The 19908-nt window shown below is 40.4% G+C and overlaps 1 protein-coding gene across 1 annotated transcript in view; it reads left to right on the forward strand.

Annotated features, from left to right (window-relative positions):
* Positions 1-4426: 4426 nt before the first annotated feature.
* The window catches only part of PDGFC (platelet derived growth factor C), a 133121-nt gene continuing 117639 nt past the window's right edge, over positions 4427-19908 (forward strand). The window contains exon 1 of the mRNA XM_030491891.1: positions 4427-4850. Within this exon, the coding sequence (XP_030347751.1) occupies positions 4733-4850 (118 nt within the window). The 5' untranslated portion in view covers positions 4427-4732. The remainder of the gene's footprint in view (positions 4851-19908) is intronic.

The raw sequence follows: 19908 nt of genomic DNA on the forward strand, positions 1-19908 counted from the left end.
AAAGGTACGTTCAGAATACATGAGAATACAAAAGTACCTAAGTATCGATTCCCTTTTTTCCCCCATTCATCCTAGGAAGTGAAACAAGCCATGAGGAGAGAAGGGAATCAATCTTTTCCTAACAGTGGGTCCTAATCTTGCAAAGGTACATAAATGCCTAGCTCTAACTCTTTTGAGACATGAATTTGGTAGAAGTTAATTGCCTTTGTGGAGCTACGCATCTCCAGAAGCATTTCTCTTTGCTTGTCCACCATGCATAAAAATGGGTTTATATCTCAGCCTTTTCCTATTTTCCCCCAAAATACTGTATTCCTCACCCCATTACATCTCAGGAGAGGAGACATCATGTAGGAAAAGGAAATATTACGCTTCCTTGCAGAACTTGCTTGGGATATCTACAGCCCCCCTGAAGTCAGTCAAGACTCTCTTGGTACCAGGTCAAATCATAAAGGGCAGTCTGTGAAAACCAATGCATCTTGCCAATCCCAGCCCACTTCCACAAGTATCTGTGGGGAATCTTTGTTGTTGTAAAGTGGTGAAGGGACGAGGGCTAGACTGTGTGTAAACTGTCCACCTCTGTCAGTGCTGCGATGATGCTATTTTGACTTTGGTGAGGGGAATTCTTTTTGTCCATGTAAGAGAAGTTTGTGAAGATTGTGTATGAATGTATATTTTAAGTTAATAATAATCACAGAGAAAGCCTTTTAATTTCCAGGACATTTATAGTTCAGGAGTACAAAGGCTATACATCATCAGAGTAGGAAGTTTCTGGTGTCCTAACAGGCCAAATTTCCACTGCCTTCTCTGGTGGCTAAGTCTCAGTAACAATAAATTCCTGTGGGATACTCCAGATAATTCAAATTTTATTCAAGTACAAGAAAAACTGCTTCAAAAAGTTCTAAATGAAGATGATGAAAAAAACAGAGTCATAAACCAATCTGAAAATGTGTCAAATGAGCATGGCTATTCTATAGAGCAAAGTCTGTGTCTCAAACTATTTGAAGATGGCAGTTAATGGAGAAATGTCTCTTGCAATATTCAAATTAAAGAATACTTGATACACAACTTTATTACAGACTATAGTACAAAACCTTTGGAAAAAACCATCCTGTTATACCATCAAAAAGACTACATAGTGTAAATTAGGTACTTGTGAGATGAGATATGGCCTGGTGGCTGGTACAACAGACAATGAAGAGCAATTCTCAGCACAAAGAAAAGGCAGCAATACAAAGCTTTGAGTAATTAAAAGTATTTATTATGGATGTAGAAAAGAATGTGAACATTGTGGTAGCAAAACACAGGTGAGTCTTAACAACCTTAGAGGCATCAACAGTGTGGCCCCATGTGAAATTTGGTATTGGCAGTGCAATGTGCACTGGCAGGAATGATCTGAAGTACGCAGACATTAGTTTGTCATAGTTACGTAACCATTCAGAATATTTTAAAAATGGCAATACTTCTGTGGATCATTGAATAAGTAGATCCAATAAAAAGAGAAAGGCACGCATAAGAAATACTATATAGAATAAAATGTTGTCTCTTCACTATATATGTTAAGATTAGGCCTTCACTGGAATGTCATGTTCTGTTTGTCCCACCCCAAGTAAAACGTAATGAAAATAGATGGGACTCTGAAAAGCTTAGAGGTATAGAGATAGTCACATTAAAATTATAGTAAAAATGCCTATCTGGGAAGGGATGTGATACAAGATACAAGAAATGAACAGGTAGAGATACAAGAACAGGTAGAGAAGTTATGTCATTTATATTTACCTATTTTGCTAATTTAAACACATACATATATCTGCATGAAACTGGAGAGCCGTAACATTAAAAATAAGCATAGATAGCTGGTGATAAATGCTTAGCATCAATTTCAGAGAAGATAGGATGCTTGTAAGGATAGGGATTACTGCACACAATATTTTGCATGGCAATAACAACAAAAGCATTTCTGAAAAGCAGTAGAGCCTTAATGATCAAAAATATATCCTGACCTTTAATTACAGGAGGTTTAGAATGAAAGCTTCCTCTCCAGGCGCTGTTATTCCACATTCATCCACTATGTGGGTTCTTGCATTTTCCTTTGAAAAGTCAGAGCCAAGATCATAGAATCATTTAGGGTGGAAAAGACCTTTAAGATCATTTAGTCCAACTGCTAACCTACCACTGCAAAGTCCACCACTAAACCATGTCCCTGAGTGCCACATCTACACTTTTAAATAACTCCAGATATTTTTTATCTTTTAAATACCTCCAGAGATGGTGACTCAAACACTTCCCTGGGCAGCCTGTTCCAATGCCTGACTATGTGAAGAAATGTTTCCTAGTATCCAACGTAAACCTCCCCTGGCACAATTTGAGGGCATTTCCTCTTGTCCTGTCTCTTGCTACTTGTGAGAAAGACCGACCCCTACGTCGCTACCTCCTTTCAGGTAGAGAGCGATAAGGTCCCACTCAACCTCCTTTTCTTGAGGTTAAACAACCCCAGTTCCTCCTCATCTGCTCCTCATAAGGTGTGCTCTAGACCCTTTACCAGCTTTGTTGCCCTTCTTTAGACATGCTCCAGCACCTCAAGATGAAACACTGGTCTGATGAAGCCTAGATTTTCAAAGCTATGGGAGACATCAGATGCTTTACTTTTCATGTACACAGTGAGAGACACTAGGTCCATGTTTTTCAGAGGGAACTTGTCATCAATTCCCCAAAACACAAAGAATCCCACAAAATCCTCAGGCAGTGAAGGTTAAGTTATAGTGCAATACTTCATTTATTTGACTAAACTCCCCCACTGCCTGTAATCAGCAAGGTAGAAGGACCTGGAAAGCAGTGCATGTTATTTTTATTTCCATTTAAAAAATAACAACCGTGAAACCCAAAAAATAAAAATCATGGCAACAATAATAAAAATAAGTACATAGTCTGCTTTGTGCAGTACACTTCTTTCTTCGTGCTCTGTAAGGGAAGGGTTGCTATTTGTGGTATGCTTCAAGTCTGCCTTTCAGAAGACAGCCCAGCTTGGCTGGACAGCTTTCAGTTGCTACTAGAAATATGTCACTTATTAGGAACAGAGGCGATGTTTATCACTGTCTCAAGGGTTTCTTTGGCTGAAGCAAAGAAACAGCTCAGTTATATAATGGAAAGAGCTGGGTCAAAGGATAAGAAATTTATATAGCGTGTGCTCAAGACTCCAGCAGCGCAGACTCAGTTTCCCTCTCGTGTATCTTGCACAGACAGTGAGTGAGGCCATGGCTATACAGGTCTTCTCATCCATCTCCAAAACCACCTCAGAGCTACAGGGGCCTAAGCCTCCATTAAAAAAGTGTCCCAAAACTTCTCAGTCCAGAGAAGATTTGTCCTTCCTACTGCTCTCCCAGTATTGTTCAGTCTTGTTACCCAGACCCATCACATAGCAATCTAGAAACACCAGCTCTAACAGGTAAGATTGAACACAGCAACATCTTTAATGGGTGCTGAATATAATCTGTCCTTTCAGTCCTCACCAGCATTAATAGGGGGATACTCCTTGCCATAAATTCAGTTCTGATCTTTGGTGAACGCAAAAAGTAATCCAACCATGCCTCCTTTATGGGTACCACCTCACTGACTACTGCACAGCATTTTAGCAAGAGAGGGGCAGTTATAAAAAGCTGAACCTGTGTTTCCATCTGTTCATATAAATGCTAGAAGTCTCCCTTCAGGGTAGCCAAAAACCTACATCCAGAGTCTTCATAAAGCCTCCTCCCCGTGTTTTAGTCCCCGGCACCAAGGGCACGCTTCAGATGAAATGTTTAACTAAGCATCAAATTGCCAAGCACGAACCCAATTACCACGATAACAGCCCTGTAAACAAACACCGGGAAGTCAGCACCACGTCTCATCCTAATTACCAAACCCAGAAGTTGGCCCCAGACCACGGCGACCTCGGTTCCTCACTGGGTGTGCGGGGTGGCCCTTCCTGAGGCGGCGGTACGCGGGCTGCCTCAGAGGTTCCTCGCCGCGGGGGGCCGAGGCCGCCCGCGTACCGCTACCCCAACACCTGTTGCGCCGCCATTTGGCCGTGAGAGAAGGGGCAGCGGCCAGGGCCGCCACACTTGCCTCCTTCTTCCCCACCGACAACTTCCCGAGGCTTAAACAGCCGCGCCAAGTGCCGCCCTCGCCGTGAGGTGACGGCAGGCGCGGAAGGTACTTCTGCGGGAGCGCGGCCTGCCCTCCCGCCAGCCCGCCCCGCCGGCCGGCCCGCCCCCCTCCCTGCGCCCTCCCTCGCCCCGCCGCCGGCTGACAGGTGCGCGCTCCTCCGCGGCAGCAGCAGACGCGCTCCCCACCCCCCCGCCTCAGCCGGCCCCTCTGCGCGCCCCGCGCCCGCACCAGCCCCGGCTCCCGCCCGGCACAGCCGCGGATTGTTTAGTCCTTGGGAAGCTGGTCTGGGTCCAGATTTTGCTTTGATCCTCCCTTTTTTTTTTTTTTGTTAATTTTTTTTTAAGAGAGAAAAAAAAAAAAAAAAGGCCAAAAGAAAAACAAAACCTGGAGACACAGAAAAGGGCTCTAGGAAAAAGTTTTGGATGGGATTATGTGGAAACTACCCTGCAATTCTCTGCTGCCAGAGCAGGCTCAGTGCTGCCTTCTCCCCAGCGGCGCAGCCCGCGCCGGGCGCTGCTGAGAGACGCCCGGGCCTCGGTGCCGCGCCGCCAGTGCCTGCAGTGCCGGAGCCCCTCGCCCCGCCGGCCCAATGCTCCTCCTCGGGCTGCTCCTGCTGACATCTGCCCTGGCCGGCCGGAGGCAGGGGGCCGCCGCGGAGTCCGACCTCAGCAGCAAGTTCGCTTTCTCCGGCGCCAAGGAGCAGAACGGTAAGGAGCAGCAGCTCCCGCCGCCGCCGGCGGGCAGCCCGGGGCAGGGCGGGGGCAGGCGCCCGGCCGGCGCGGAGGGGAGCAGCGCGTAGCTCTCTGGACTGCGGGGGTGCCCGGCGCCGCGGAGAGAGCGCGGCCGCAGGAGGGGGGAGCTGCGGGGCCGGGCTGGGTTGAGTGAGCGGGTCTCGGCAGCTGGGGGATCACCCGCCGCCGTCGGGGAAGCGCTGTGAGTAAAAGGGCAGCGGTTCGCGGCCGGCAGGGAGCCCGGGCCGGCTCGGAGCCTCCCTCCTCTGCCGTCGTAGGTGCAAAATGACCCCCCACAGTCGCTTCCTCCCCCCCCCCCCCAAAAAAAAAGCAAGAACCCGCGCACCTTTGTACCCTAAATGCTTATCTGTTGGCGGGGGGGTAGGGTGGTGGGTTTTTGTGTCTGTGCTTGAATGAGTGGTATTTTGTACGGGCTGGAAACGAGCTAATCCTGCATAGGAAATGAGAATTACTTTCAACTTTCAAGTGTACCTGAAATGTTTAGAAAACTCTCAAATGCAAGTTCCCTTGGGCTGGAGCTGCGCGGAGCTGGAGAAAGACTCCTTTCATACAGCAAGGGCAGCTTCGGGGTGTGTAATTTGCTTAGCCTCTGAACTCCATATGATTTACATTATTCAGATTTTTAAGCGCCTTTCCTCTTGATCTGCTATTATGAAGTAATTTTAAAGAATATTTTACAAACTGAAACGTTATATACTGCATGAAACCACACTTAGTGTAGAGTATCTAAAATTAAGGCCGTTAGCATGCATTCATGGAAACCGTGGTGCTTAATGTACGGGGAGGGGTGGTTTGAAAAATTGAGTACTTTGCATGTCAGCTAGAACAAGCTTTCTCCCTGGGCACAAACCAACACAAAAGGGCGAGCTGGGAGTTCTCAAAACTCTCTGAAGTGTAATGAAATAAAGCAGAAACGCAGATTCGAGGCTAATTAAATTCTCCCAACTTTGAACTTGGGACTCCCCAGATATAAGTATCCTGTGTCATATCTTTTAATAGAAAGCAAAGTTTGAGACCACTGTCAGTACTCTGAATGGGTGGAATATGCAGTGCACTAGCAAATTTAGCAGGGGGAGATTAATACTGCTGTGGCCTGCTAATGTGATGATATATGGCACCTGCGGACTGCCGGAGCTGCTGATCAAAGAGCAGCATGGGAATCAATCTCTAATCAGAGCAACTGTGAAGGGCCAGAAGACAGTGATCAAAAGGCTCAGCTATTCTGACAGGAAACCAATCAGACTTTGTGCATGGTACAGGAAATTATCTGCTCTGTGTGAGAAATTACTCACTTTCTATCCCTGCCCTGCCTACCTGGCAGTTAGAGGCTTTAGGGCACCAGTTTGCGACAAAACAGACTTGGCACTAATATACTGAAGTCTCATGCTGTTATGCTGCCTTCTGTTAAATTTGCATGGAGTGCGTATGAAGCCAGTTGACACACAGAGGATCACCATTGCTGTGCTTCAACTTCATCAGGACTTGAAAGAAACCTGCTATGCTGTCAATCTGCCCTAGGAGGTTTGTTACAGGGTCTGTTACAGCATAAGGCAGCTGGGCCCTGAAGGGCCTCCAGGGTCCAACAATGAAGAGCACAACAGTGAAAAAGGTAGACTGTACAGCATAGAAGCAAAACTGATGTAAATGGGTGTAAGCATACGTGACAACACAAACTAGATTCTATGCACATATATCAGAAATGCAGCTGCCTTGGGTCAGGCTTCAACTGGTTTGCAGTGCAATTTGGCATGCTCCAAGATAGAGTCACTACATCTTAGAACAAATGCAAAGCCAGGAGAATTATTTTTTTTAACATGCCTTGAAACTGTATTCTATGGTAGTTTACACTTACAACACTCCAGGAGGTTCTTGTAGCTTACATGAAGTTTGCTTTCTAGTTGTTCAATTGAAAAACTTACTTTAAAAATTAGCACAAGTTTAGGTATAACTAAGTACCAACCTCTGACTTTTCTTAACTGATTTTAATTATTTGGGGGATCAGTAACACTGGTCAAACCAGTTCTTACTTGATTTAATTAGGGTGATTTTTACACTCTGCAGCAACCTAAAGATTGTATAGCTTTTAGCTAGAGGCAGGTTAAAACTCTCCAGAGTATGAGAATGAGATATTGCTGTTCACATGCCAAATAATCTTTGGTCAGGAGAGAGGGAGATTTTTCACTCATGCAGTCTACAAATAAAAATTCTGTCCTCTACTTGTAAAACTGCTAAATGGCCAAGAAGTTTTGCAGTAGAATGGATTACAATGTCACTCAGCTGCACACGTGGGGGCTGTAGCTATTGCTTCAAGGTGATAATGAAGATGTCTATGACCAGTTATTAAATCGGTGGGACTGCTTGTGTTACAAAGGGTAAGCATGTGCTTAGGGATTTTTTTTTTTTTCCCATAAATGATATTTATTTATTAGCTAAATGATCATAACTTCAAAATTACAATTTGATTCCATTTATTTGCTAAATGTAGACATAAGGAGTTCTCTTGTTTCTGCTGCATAGGGAGTGTCATTTTAGGTGGCAATTTCCTAGTGTAAATATTTCTTTGTAATTGTAAATTAGATATTCTTAGAGCACAGTATTTTGCTGCCACCTCCTAGGAATTCGGTGTGATGGTTGTTGTGGGGCCAGTGTAGCTCCATTTGAAACCGCTTAAAAGTACCTCCTTGTTTTTAGCGGCCCTCTGTTACAGTCAGATTTTCTTTAAGAACAGGTTGTATTTGTAACTCTGCTTGACAGTAAGGGGTTTTATGTGATTGCTTTGATAAATTCATATTAATGTTTTTATTTTATTCAACTGAGTAAATATTCATCTAGAGGATCAAAGAAGTTTATGCAACAATTTTCTGGAAGCTGAAGTAGCAGTAAATGGTGTGTGTAGTGGTGGCTCCCATTTATCTGGATGGATTTCATTTCCACAATTCTTTGTCATATTGAAAAGCAGATTATGCTTTGAAAGGTTTTTCGTGGCTTGGGTGGCTGTATCAGTTCTCTTATGGCTGTCTGATGTATTTATTACCATTTTTGCATACTGAAGTAGAATCAAGAAAAATTCATCACTTGGTATCTTTTGAGGAGAAAACTGAATCTCTTGCATATTGAATTTGATTACTTGGATGGTTTACTTATTTCTTCTTTCTATTCTAGTTCTTGCTACTTTTGAATCTACTTCTGACTGCTGGTTTCATATAGTATCTTCATCCTGTTTCTGTAGTTTGGGCAACTTCTGAGGGAGCTATTGGTCAATGGAGTATTGTGAATGACAATTCTAATGACTTTGGTGATCTGAGCATGCCTGCTTATTTGATATTATTAGTTTAATTTAGATTTGATTACAACATGAAATGGCAGGAGAATCTGAGTCCTGTTTTCTTGGCTGTCTTAGAACAAGACGTGATAAATTTTTAAAGTAATTTTGCTAAGCTATCAGCTGTTCTGATTTCTATGAGAAAGATAAGGATGTCTTTACAGAAAATAACACAAAAACTACTATTGGGTGCAATGAAGTGTATAGCTTATGTGGCATGTGCATTTAAATGAAGTAATGCATGGCTTCAGAAGGCCAAGAAACTGAGATCAGTTAGCAACTCGCCAGGACCAGGCAGTTAAGAGATATTAACTTTCCTGCAGTCAGTTTCAAGTGTGAATGAACAGCAGTAAATAGAGTTGCTGAAGTAAATTTTAGAAAACCAAAGCATTTACTTGATTGCTGTTAATTCTGCAGCACAGGGAATGTACTGGTGATGATGTAGCTTTTGACAAATCTTTCTTTTAAGTTACTTGTGGATCTCAGGCTATCCTTGGGAAAAGTTGGTGACTACAGCTGGAACTGAAGTGAGTAGCTGAAGTGCCAGAGGAGGCTTCTCTCATCACCTTGGCATGTATGTGGCCTCAGCACCTCCTCAGAGCCACCAAGAGGATTTCCAGGTTCATGTATCTCCAAAGGGGGCTTCCAGATTATTCAGGGATGGGGACAGTAGAATTTCTGATTAAGGTCATTTGACTCAGGCTGAACACCTGAAAGAAGCTGTGGATGTCCAAGGGATGCAGTGCATCAAATTCTTGTGGATGGGAATGGCAGTGCTTTTGCTTGAGTGCGGTCATTTGACTGCAAAATTATCTCTTATAAACCAACGTACTTTAAAGCAGTGGGAATAGAGGCCACCTCTGCTGAGTCTTTTTGAATTGATGAGTGCCACTACAGTCTGTTGACTTCATTTTTTTCTTCATTTCGAGAAGATAAGGAAGTATAAAATATGAGCATGTGTCATCTAAAGGGAAATTTGATAGCAATGCAGTTTTTCTCAAGTTTAATCTATTTCTGTTTAGTCCAAGGCTTGTTTTGAAATGTTTTAAGGCCCTTTTCCTGGAAAGTGAAGAATTACACCACATCCTCTTTTGACTTTAAGGAAAAGCTTGTGGCAAATTAGAGAAGTTCTTGAACACTGCAATAAATTGCAGTGGAAGAGAGTTTTAAATTTCTTTTTTTTTTTTTTTTTTTTTTTTTTTTTGCTTTTGTAGTTGACTTCTGGCACATTGTGTGCTGTCGTTCAGCAGAGTGCTGTTTGGGACTTTTCCTTAGTCCTGCTGCTTCCCTCAGTTTCTTCTGCTAGACAAAAGTAACGATTTTAAAAGCTCAGACCACTTGCTACTTGTCCCAAGTATGTAGTCATTCCGTCCTTCCCATTCTTCGCGTATCTTTGTTAAATATCTTTAGTGGAATTTAAGGGAGAAACATGCAAAATCTTATTTTTGCAGTAACTAGTTCTTACTAGGTTTGAAGATCACACCTTAAAGCTTTATGTCATGTTGTCTGGGGGTTTTTAGTTTGTCTTTGAGTCAGATACAGAGTTTTATAATGGAGAAGAAACACAGGGCATACCTAGAGACGCTGACAGCTATGCTGCCAAGGGGCTTATGTTGAACTTTGTCTTCACATAATGTCTTCTCTATCTTAAACTTTATCCAAACCCTTTGAATCTAAGTATTACGTAGTCAACATGTAATAGCAAAGGACTGGTTTGCATCCTACAGCAGTGGTTGTTCATTATAGCAGAGTGGTTTGGGGGGGGGGGGTTTGTTGCTGTTGGGTAGTTGCTGCTTTTGGTTTTGCTGTGTCTGACAGTTCCTCATTACTAGAAAGAGGACACACTGTGCAAGCCCACTTCCCTTAGCTGGAAACGAGCCTCTTCAATTGCTTTATAGATAGCTCTTGGCTTTACCAGAGAACCCTGCCTTTGCTTTTTAGTCACAAAGTGCGAGCCATGAAAATACACTTCCTAGTGTATAAGTGTCTTAGAAATTGGCCTGTACATAAGTAGTCTTTTAGCTGAAGCCTCTGGGACTTAGAAAAAAGTTACACAACAGAAAATGAATAGAGCTAACATGCAGAAATGCAGTTACTTTAGTAGCGCTTGGGTATCTATGAGTGCTTAGTTGTTTTGGGGTTTCTGAGAAACTAATTGCACCTTAAAGCTTACTCAACCCTGTTATTCCCTTTTAGGGAAAACTTTTGCAGCTTGTGTTTGAATGTGAAATGCTTTTATTCAACTAGGTGAGTGAAAATGCATAATGTGCTATTGTGAAGCTAAAATATAAATTTATATTTTCTAGAGACTTCATGAAATTGTGGGATGTTGTTTTAAGGTGGCAATGCCAGGAAAATTTATTCATAGCTCAATCCGTAGACATCGTAGTCTTAGGGTTCATCTGTCTTGCGATCTTCAGTTCTTGACATCCTTCTGCTGAGATTTTATAAACATATCCTGAGTGTTACATTGGATTATTTGAGTTTAATTTCATCATCCTATAGCATACTAAGCAGTTTTCTTCTATGTGAAGATACCTCATGTTACAAAGCATGTGTACAACAGCATCTCTACCTATTTTCATAACCTAATCAGTTTCTACAGAAGTTGGCTGGGTTCTACAGACAAGGCAGGACTCTAGACCCTCATGGAGAGAGTATAAAAACTATTAAAAAATTGAAGTAAGCTAAAAGAGAGAGCCCAGCTAATTTGTTGGTCTCCTGCAGGCCTTCTGTATTAGAGTTAGCAAGGGCTATCTTTCTTCTGAGTTTAAGTAGTTCTGTTCCAAATGCTTTATCTTTGTTAAGCATGCCCACAATTTGGACTTTGACGTTCACCTTGCATAGTCATGACTGTACATTTACACTGGGCTCATGGGCTGCTTGGATTCTTGCTGTGGATTCCTCTGAAGTCCTGCTAGTGTGTGCCTCCCCTCAACCCCGGTCAGTATGCTTTTACCTTCTCTGACTAGACCATCATGAGCTGGCTGCAACTCATGTTAAAAGAACTCACCAGCTGTTTAGTTGTCTCTTTGAGCCGCTGACTTACTATTTCCCTGTGTGGCTGTTCTCTTTCAAGCTGGGCTAATTTGAGGCTATGGAGGTTAACTCTGCAGTGAAGATGTTCATGGTGCTGGTTGCTACTTTTTTTTTTTCTTCCCTTCTTATTTCCATTTTCATATGCAGGTGTTTAGGGCTGGAGAAAGAGAATATGAATTAACCTCCCATGTACTTCAGTCCAACATGATACAGGCAGAAAAAGCGTTTTCACATGAAATAAGAAAATGTTCAAAGGTTATTTATCATGTAGTGGCATCCTTTTATAGTAGTGAGAATGGGAGAGTTGCAGGGGAGTAACCAGTAACAGTTTTTTCAATGGCAGTGTGCCTTTTTGTGAATTAATCCTCATAAATTATTCATTAATCTTGCTCTTCATGGTGAATTCATTCAAGATATCATTATAAAAACAGACATTTTAAGGAGATTCTTTAGGGTGAAGAGCATCTCTGTTCCTCTACTCCCTGAAAGCTCAAAACATGGGAATTTCTCCTTGAGTTTGTTAAAACTGATCATTAACTATTGGAATAGTATGCAGGCATGGCTCAGTTTGATCATCGTTGCACGGATTTCTTCACATGAAGTGCAAGGTATACACTGGTTCTGAATAAAGCCAGGTGAAGGTGGTGGCAAGGAGGTTGAGGCTTTCCTCTGGTTACGCTCCTTGCCAGCACTGAGGCTGGAAGTAGAAATCTTTGTTCTGAATTGTTTAGTACTCTGTTTTCTAGGAGAACAGTGGTGTGAGTTGGGTAGCTGTCCCTTTACGTTCCCTATGACACTGCAGTTTTACTAAAGGAAAGTGTGGGAGGTCTTCCAAGTTTCCAGCTGTAGCTGGTGATAACTTTAAGTGCTGGATTTAAACTCCCTTATCACCCATACGTGGCTTTTCTTGAAATGTTAAGTCTGTCTGTCCCAGAAAAAGCAAAGAATGTCTTGGGCAAAGGAAACAATGCTGCTTGTGTTTCCTGTACGTTTAATTTCTTTTTGCATTGCTTCTGCTGTAATATTCTTACCTTCTTACAGAACTTTTTGCCAGTTCGTACTAAGAATTATGAAGGTGGTTAGGTGCTGCAGTTAATTAGGGAACTGGTCTGTAACTGATGAAATAGGCTTCAAACCAGGTTCAGGCAGTAAAAGGTAAATGAGTGGTGTCCTCCTCATAGTTTCCATATTCTAAATCTTTAAGCCATTACTCAGTTTGGCACATATCAGCAAAGTTGTAATTTTCTGTGAAGTCCGTGTGTAAAATACCAGGGAGTGTCATATTTGAAGAGTAGCTTACACTGGAAAAATGGTTTTGGAGATTCTCTTAGCACATCTTCCAAGTCAATCCATAGCTGTTAATGTCTCTATGCCACCTTTTAAGCATCATTTGTATAAAAGCACGTGAAGTGGGGAAATGACTTTGCTGGAAGAGGTACTGATTTGTGAAATAATGCACAATATCGCTTGGTTTAATTGTTATCTTTAGCTGTAGTCTTTTTCACATCATTCAGTTGTCCAGTCTTTTATTAAATTGTCACTTGGGGAGCTTTGTTGGATGAGCCCTTGCGTGGTAGCAATGAACCCTTGTTTTGAACCCTTGTTCAAAACAGAGGCACAAGTCCTAGGGGCTCCATGTTCCTTCTCGGATTGACAGGAAACCAGCACTCATTTTATACAATAGTTAAACATGAAAAAAGACATATGGCACAGGAAATTCTTTTGCTGTGTGTGAAGGTATGGCATTTCCAAACTGAAAGCGTTGTTCTGACTACTTCACCGGTAGTGGTGAGTTATATGAGGCCACTTCCATCTGCAGACGGTCTGTTTCACTTGCTTGTGGTTCTGGGGCTCATTCAAATGCTCTAAAACAAAATAAAAGGAATGGATGTAATAACTTCTTTATGGAAAAGTCATAAAAAGCTACAGGGCCGTGTAAACAAATTGGGTCATTTACAAGATGTTTAAGTGATGGATATTGAGTCCAAATTCAAAGGTGTGGATTAGGTTTTACAGTCATCTTGACTGAATTTTGCCCTCAACAAGACTTTCTTTTTTCTGCCAGGAATGCCTTTGACACTACAGATGACAGATTCTCAGAAACAGTGTTTTCAAACATTTCACTGCATTCCGAGTAAAGCCGAGAAACAGGAGAACAATTCAGTAGTATAATTTGATCTTTTTCTAGGTGAATGAGAGGCCTTTCTTGATCCACGTGGTTACACTGTAAAGCCATAGTGGAACTTTGTAGTATTCCCAGGGAAAATAAACTAAAAGAGTTTCCCTTCTGGATTCAAACATGCCTGAACTAATTACAAAGCAACCGTTTTGGCTCTTTGCTCAGTTCATATAAATAGGTTTGCACAGAGCCACAGCGACTGTGATCCAAGTTAAACTGCGCTAGTCACAGAAACTTATGTCGGCTCTAATTGAAGCATCGAACATTATGGTGTGTCAACTCACAAGACCCTTGTGGCTCATTTCATCATTTGTCAGAGAGTACTGAAAAAGTGGAATGGAAAAGAGGATAACTTAATACTTCTGTGTGTTAAAATACATTCTGCAGGGTTATTTATATGCTTCAATGTAAATGTAAGCTTATGTATGGACAATTTTCTCAAGTTTGGGGAAAGGGAGTTGGCGTTAGCTATTACGAGGTGCTTTTCTTCTCATGAGATTTGGTTGTTCAGCTTTGCTATTGCCAGTACAACTTCAACTACCTTTCAAAACTCTTCATGCTCTAAAATCTGGAGATCATTTCAGAATGAAAATAATTGTAGTCAGTGCAAGTTTGGAGTTAGTTGCAATTGACTGTACATGGGTGAAGCTACCTATTTCTATGTACAGCGCTAAATAATCAGCTGTTGACTCATCTTTTAGATGCTTGATACTGTACCTGTGAAAAGAGCTGTTACTTAAGAAGCATTCATGGGTAGTATAGTATTTGAAATATTATGTATACAGTATTTGAAGAAGTCCTTCAGAAAGTGATTCAAATGAGTGTTGCATTGTACAGTGTCGATTGTAAAAGGTTTTTATTTATATTATTGGCAAGTTGTGTGTTAAAAATACACTTTGGGGAAGTGGTTTATCTTAAGATCTCAAGGCTTCAGTGTTGTACTACTGTTGTTGCATAGCGAGATCCATACCTGCAAACATTTCTGTTGCTTGTGTAACTGTAATGGACCTGAAAGTGAGGCCAAGCCTTTTAATTTAGAGCTAAGAAGTAATGGCTCAAAAGCAAACATGATTTCTAGATGAGGAGATGAAACTATTGTATATGACCTTACCTAAATGCTACTTTATAAAATATGGCTAAGGATTCTTTTGGGGCCTGCTTCCTTTTCTTTGTGTCATTCAAAAATAGCCAGCCCTTGGGAGCACTGCATACTTATACTCAGACTAGAGTCTGAAACTTGAAATACTCTAAAAGTTTCTAAGCACTCACTGTATTTCTTACAGTGCTTGCTGGTGTAGGAATTCACAAAGTACTTACCTCTAGTGCTAATACAGCCCTGTAGTCATTCCTTTTGAAGTGTTTGTGAAGAACAGCATTTTAGGGCTAAGGGTCTTTGCCATCTTTACCTATTCTCATAAGATCCTTTATAAAGATTGGCATAAGATGTTGAGAACAGCCATCTCTTTGATTTCTTCATTGGGGATCTTTATTTTATACCTGCTCTCAGTACCTGTAGGAAGTACTATGTGTGTGGGGAAGTGGGTGTCCTAGGCTGAGTCCAGACAGGACTGACAGAGTTTTTGAGCTCATCAGCTTTCATCTCGGGAGAGACAATTGAGATAATCTTCAATCTTACCTAACACCTCGAGAGTGCCACACCTTGGTAAAGTGAGTGTAACAGTAAAGAGGGCTCTGGTACTTAAGTATCGACCTGATCTGCAAAATTACCTTACTGCTTGTGGGGGAAAAGATGGTTTTGTGTAGTTGTCAAGTAGAAATATAAACATGTTTCTAAAGCATGTTCTTGCCTTATCAGCAAGAATCTTGCAAAACTCTGATTGGCCTCATTAGTCAAGATGCATGGGAAGCTACTGTGCAGTCATAATACCTAATTGAATAGTTGTGATATGTTTCTGTGTTGTTACTGCTTTTAAAGTAATTATATTATCAAAATTTGGACCTGGTTAGCTCTTTGCATTAGGGAAAGTAACGGATGATGTACCCGTAGCATATCTAACATTGTCAGTTTTATAGGATCTGTAGCTTCTGTTTGAGATTAAGTTTGAGAATCTACAACATCATCATTAAGAATACTGTTTCAAGGTTGGATCAATGGCTTTGCATAAAGCTGCTTTCCCTTGCTCATTATTGGGGAAAAAAAACCCCAAATCTTGTTAATGGTTCTGATTAATCTGAAATAGTTTAAAATATTTCACAATAGAACGGAGGCTTAGTTTTCTTATGGGCAATTTTAACAGTACAACATTTATTTCTAGCAGCAGTTGCTTAATAGATGGTCTTTGATTACTCAAATTTATAGTTACATGCACTTGTATGTGGTTTATTCTGACACTTTCATGTATGTGGATGCTTAATGTATGTTTGTTCTAATTCTGTTTATTGAGGTATATTCTTGGGCTAGATTGTTCAGGTTTTTTTGCTTTCAGGAAGTACTTGGTAACTATGTTCAGTATTTGCATTTTAGATGAGAATACATTCTCTGTAGCTTTTTAAAATGCACAAATGTTTTGAGTTGGCTTGGGCAAGCAATGGTGAATACTGGAGCTAAAACTGTTTTGACTGAATTAGAAGTGTGTTAGCAGAATGTTAAACAGGTTCCTAAATGTTCAATAAATTAAATAGCATATAGGTTAAATACTAATGTATGTATATATGAAGATTAATTAATGCTAGGTAACATGACAAATAATCTTTACATTTTACTTTCATTTTCTTGGGTTTGGGAAGAGAGGACTCTTCCCTGCTTTTCTACATGTCAGCTGTTCTTACATTCATTTAATTCCAGGCAATAGGGACTGCTGAACATGTGGATCATAGCCCAACATACAGCTTGGATGTGACCAATACGCACCGCAGAGAGATAATGTCTCATCTGTGTGGCTGCAGCTGGTTCGTGCCATCTGGTTTTGGAATGTGCATGTGCAGCCAGATGTTGCTAGTGAATACAGAATAGAGTAGCTGTTGATTTCTGAGTCCTGTCACCCCAGCCCTTCCTTGGGATCGTGGAAGACAACTCTGTAATATGTTTTTGGTTTTGGTTTTTTTTAAGTGACTGGTTTTACAGATGAGTTGCAGCACCTTGTATTTTTTTTATTTTGTATTATTGCCTTTACTGCATTCTCTTGGCTGGTTTGGGACTTCAGGGACAGCTACAGTGTAATAATGTTAGTTTTTAGTCACAAGTAGCTGTTTTTTTCAGTTGTACTTGCTCCTTTCCATCATCATTTTTTCAGGATATCCATTGCTTCGAAGCTTGAAGTCTACTCTAAAGGCCTTTTGTAAAGTACTTAGTATTTGTGGTAATAGATTGCTCCTACTTCTGCTTTAGTCAAATCCTTAATCTAAAGGCAGTTCTAAACTTGCTGCTTACTCTAATGCAATGCTATTCTCTGTACTAGAAATTTGTTGTATTTACTGTTCCCTTATGCATGAATACTTCCTTATACGTAGTGTGTTACTAGCTCTAATCCCTAATTTTCCCCACTGACAGTACTTTGGATAGGTATAAAAGAGGCAAAGATATATTGAGGAGTTGTTCACTAAGGTATGCAAAAGTTTTCACTGTGTATTCCACGGTGAAATTCAGAGGAATTCCACTAAAGTTGAGATGTGATTGGATATAGTTACAAGGAGAAAAATTACACGATGCACACTTGCAAGATCAAGCTGTTGTCATTAATTCAAAGCTTAGAAAAAAGAAACATCTAGCAAGATGACCACTTTTTCAGACTTCTGATTGTGTACATAAAATGTGAAATGAAGTTCAGAAACTGTATTCATGTTTGCTATGGTGGTTGTGCCTGTATAGCTATAAAAAACAACTTGCTGCATGTGGATTGCTTTATTATCTGTTAGAAATGAAATTAATAATGTTTCAAGTGTAATAAAGTTTATTTATGGAAAGTAATATTTGAAGATCAAAGCTAATCATACTTTCATATTTCAAGCATTATTTTCTTTTTTAGTTCTTTCATTCAGTGCCTTTCTTCAGCTAAGGAGTCCAAGCCGTATGTAGAATATCAGGACTTGTACCCCTTTTACAGTAAAATATTGATGGACAGATATGGAAATCTCTGCTGTAGATAAGAGTTTAAAAATAATTTAATAAGAACTGTAACAAAAAAAAAAGCTTCTTCCTTTCTGCTGAGAGATAAATGGTCTTTTCCAAAGTTCACAGAGTAGTTGAACAATGTTGGACGTATTTTAACATAAAGAAGTTGTGTACATTGAGAGGTAAAGACAGAAATATGAAGAGGAAATCAGTGTTGAAAGCCATCTGTGGAAAAAAATAAGAGATGTTAGCAGTGAACCGCACTGCACAGAAATTGCCTTTCTGTGTGTCTTTTTTCTTTCTATAGTAGAAGGCTGAATAAAAGGGCTCCAGCACAGTTACACTTCTTTGATTACCAAATGTGGTTGTTGGGGTTTTTTTGTTTGTTTTTTTGTTGGGTTTGGGTTTTTTTTCATTCTGTTGTGCATGGGTATCTTGTTTTATAAGTATAAAGGTTGTAAGATAGATATAATCTGATTTTTACATCATATAAAGGTATTGAAAAGTGGAGTTTGGAAGACTTTTCACTGTAAGAATCAGGACATGAAGCAAGCAGCAAAGACTGCCATCTAGTTTTCATAAACACTGCAGTAAACTGGTTTTGTTTGTCCTGCAGCATGACTAAGAGCTCTTTTTTGAAGTGCTGTTCCTTGAAATACAGGAAGTGTGTAGTGGTACTGGTTGTTCGAATGGGTATGTCTTTATTGTCATTCAGCTAAAACTCTGGTAAGGCAAGCTTCTAATGCTTAATTAACTATGTCCTGGGGCCGGCTTGTTACAAAGTGATACTGGTAAGTCACTGGCTTTTTTATTGATGTTATTATCTTGTAATGATCAATGTGAGTGGAAGCTTTACCTTTTTCAGAGAAAGACATGAATACCGTGCCATTTTCTCTTGCACTTCATGTTAATCAGAGTTCATCTCCAGGAAGTGAAGAGAGAAACAAATACTTTCAGCTGTTTTTCATGCTAGAACATTCTTCAATGTCATGTAAGCATTCATATGTCTAGTGAAGTACAGATAAAAGTAGCAGATTCATAGGCTTTTTATCAGTATTGGATTATCAACATAAGCAATTTCTATTTTTCTCTGTTTTCTCCTTGTGCACTAAAATCAATGTCAGACATGGCCTTTTGAATCGCTTGTCTTTCATGTGGCTAGCAGGCGTGGCTTTAAAAGAAAGCTTTATACCAATTATTTTCACTACTTTAACAAGAGAAAATGATAATATTTTTAAAAATCAAGATCAGAGTAGTTAAAAAAAGTGAAAACAGCAATGGAAAAAATCATATATATCTCTGAAAATTCTCAATGTACTTTCTTTTCTGGCACATTCTTATGTTGCCACTAGGAACTTGATCCTTAAAGCACAAAGAGAGAACATAAACTGTGCAATGGCACCTTGGTGCCAAGATAGATTCAGTGCAGCCGTATTTTAGGTTGTTGGTTTTTTTGTTTGGGGTTTTGTTGGATTTTTGTTTTTTATTTGTTTTTTTCTTTTTTGTTATTCCTGGCAGTTTTGGAAAAAATGATTTCGTAACGCCTGAAATGTTCTGAGGAGAAACAAGATTGCCACCAAGGCCTCTTTTTTTTTTTTTCTCTTTTTCCTTTAACTTAGTTATCTGTACGGGTTGAGGAGCTCTGCTTAGAGCTTGTGTTATATGTCATACTGGTAAGCAGTAGCTTTTGTCTACTTAAAAAGAATACGAAGAACATAATATTATGCCCTAATTCAGGAGTTGTGTTTACAGTTAAGGGTGCCTTTGTTCACAAACCATGAGGAGGCAGTCTTCATGGAAGTAAATAATTGCTGTTTGCAGAGCGCAGAGAGGCTCATGAGGAGGTAAGCCAAACTAATTGCTTGCAGAAAATGTTAACAGTAGCTCATTTGTCAAAGTGAATGTTGAGTGTCTATTGCGTTGGTATACTGATAGGCACAGTACTCTAGAGTTTCTGGATAGATAGGCATCCAGGTCATCTAACTCCCTGTATTATATCTTAAGTGTCTTTTTCTGAAAGTTAACAAGAGTATCTATAGAAAGTTTTAAATTAGGATCTCTCAAAAGAAGGGCCAATGTAAGCCTGACTTCATTTATGATTGAAAGCTGTCTCCTGGTTGTGATGTACCAAATGAGTATAAAAGTTAGTGGGTGGTTCGGTTAAAGAAGGAGTAGTGGAAAACAAATGCATTCCTGCGGTAAGATGATGGGAGAAGGAAATCGAAGTAGAAGAAAAGCAAGGGGAACCATTTTGTGGCTGTTGGAAAAACAGTGGCTTTAGCCTTAATGAATTCCGTGTTTCTTAAGGTTTTTTTGTGTGTGAGGGTTTTGGTTTTTTAAAATAAACTGAGCCCTAAGGGAAAAGGGTGTGATCCAGACCGGGGTTACCATGTTGATTTTT

This window comes from Strigops habroptila, chromosome 7 (genome assembly GCF_004027225.2).
Source record: "Strigops habroptila isolate Jane chromosome 7, bStrHab1.2.pri, whole genome shotgun sequence".
NCBI classification, from domain to species: Eukaryota; Metazoa; Chordata; class Aves; order Psittaciformes; family Psittacidae; genus Strigops; species Strigops habroptila.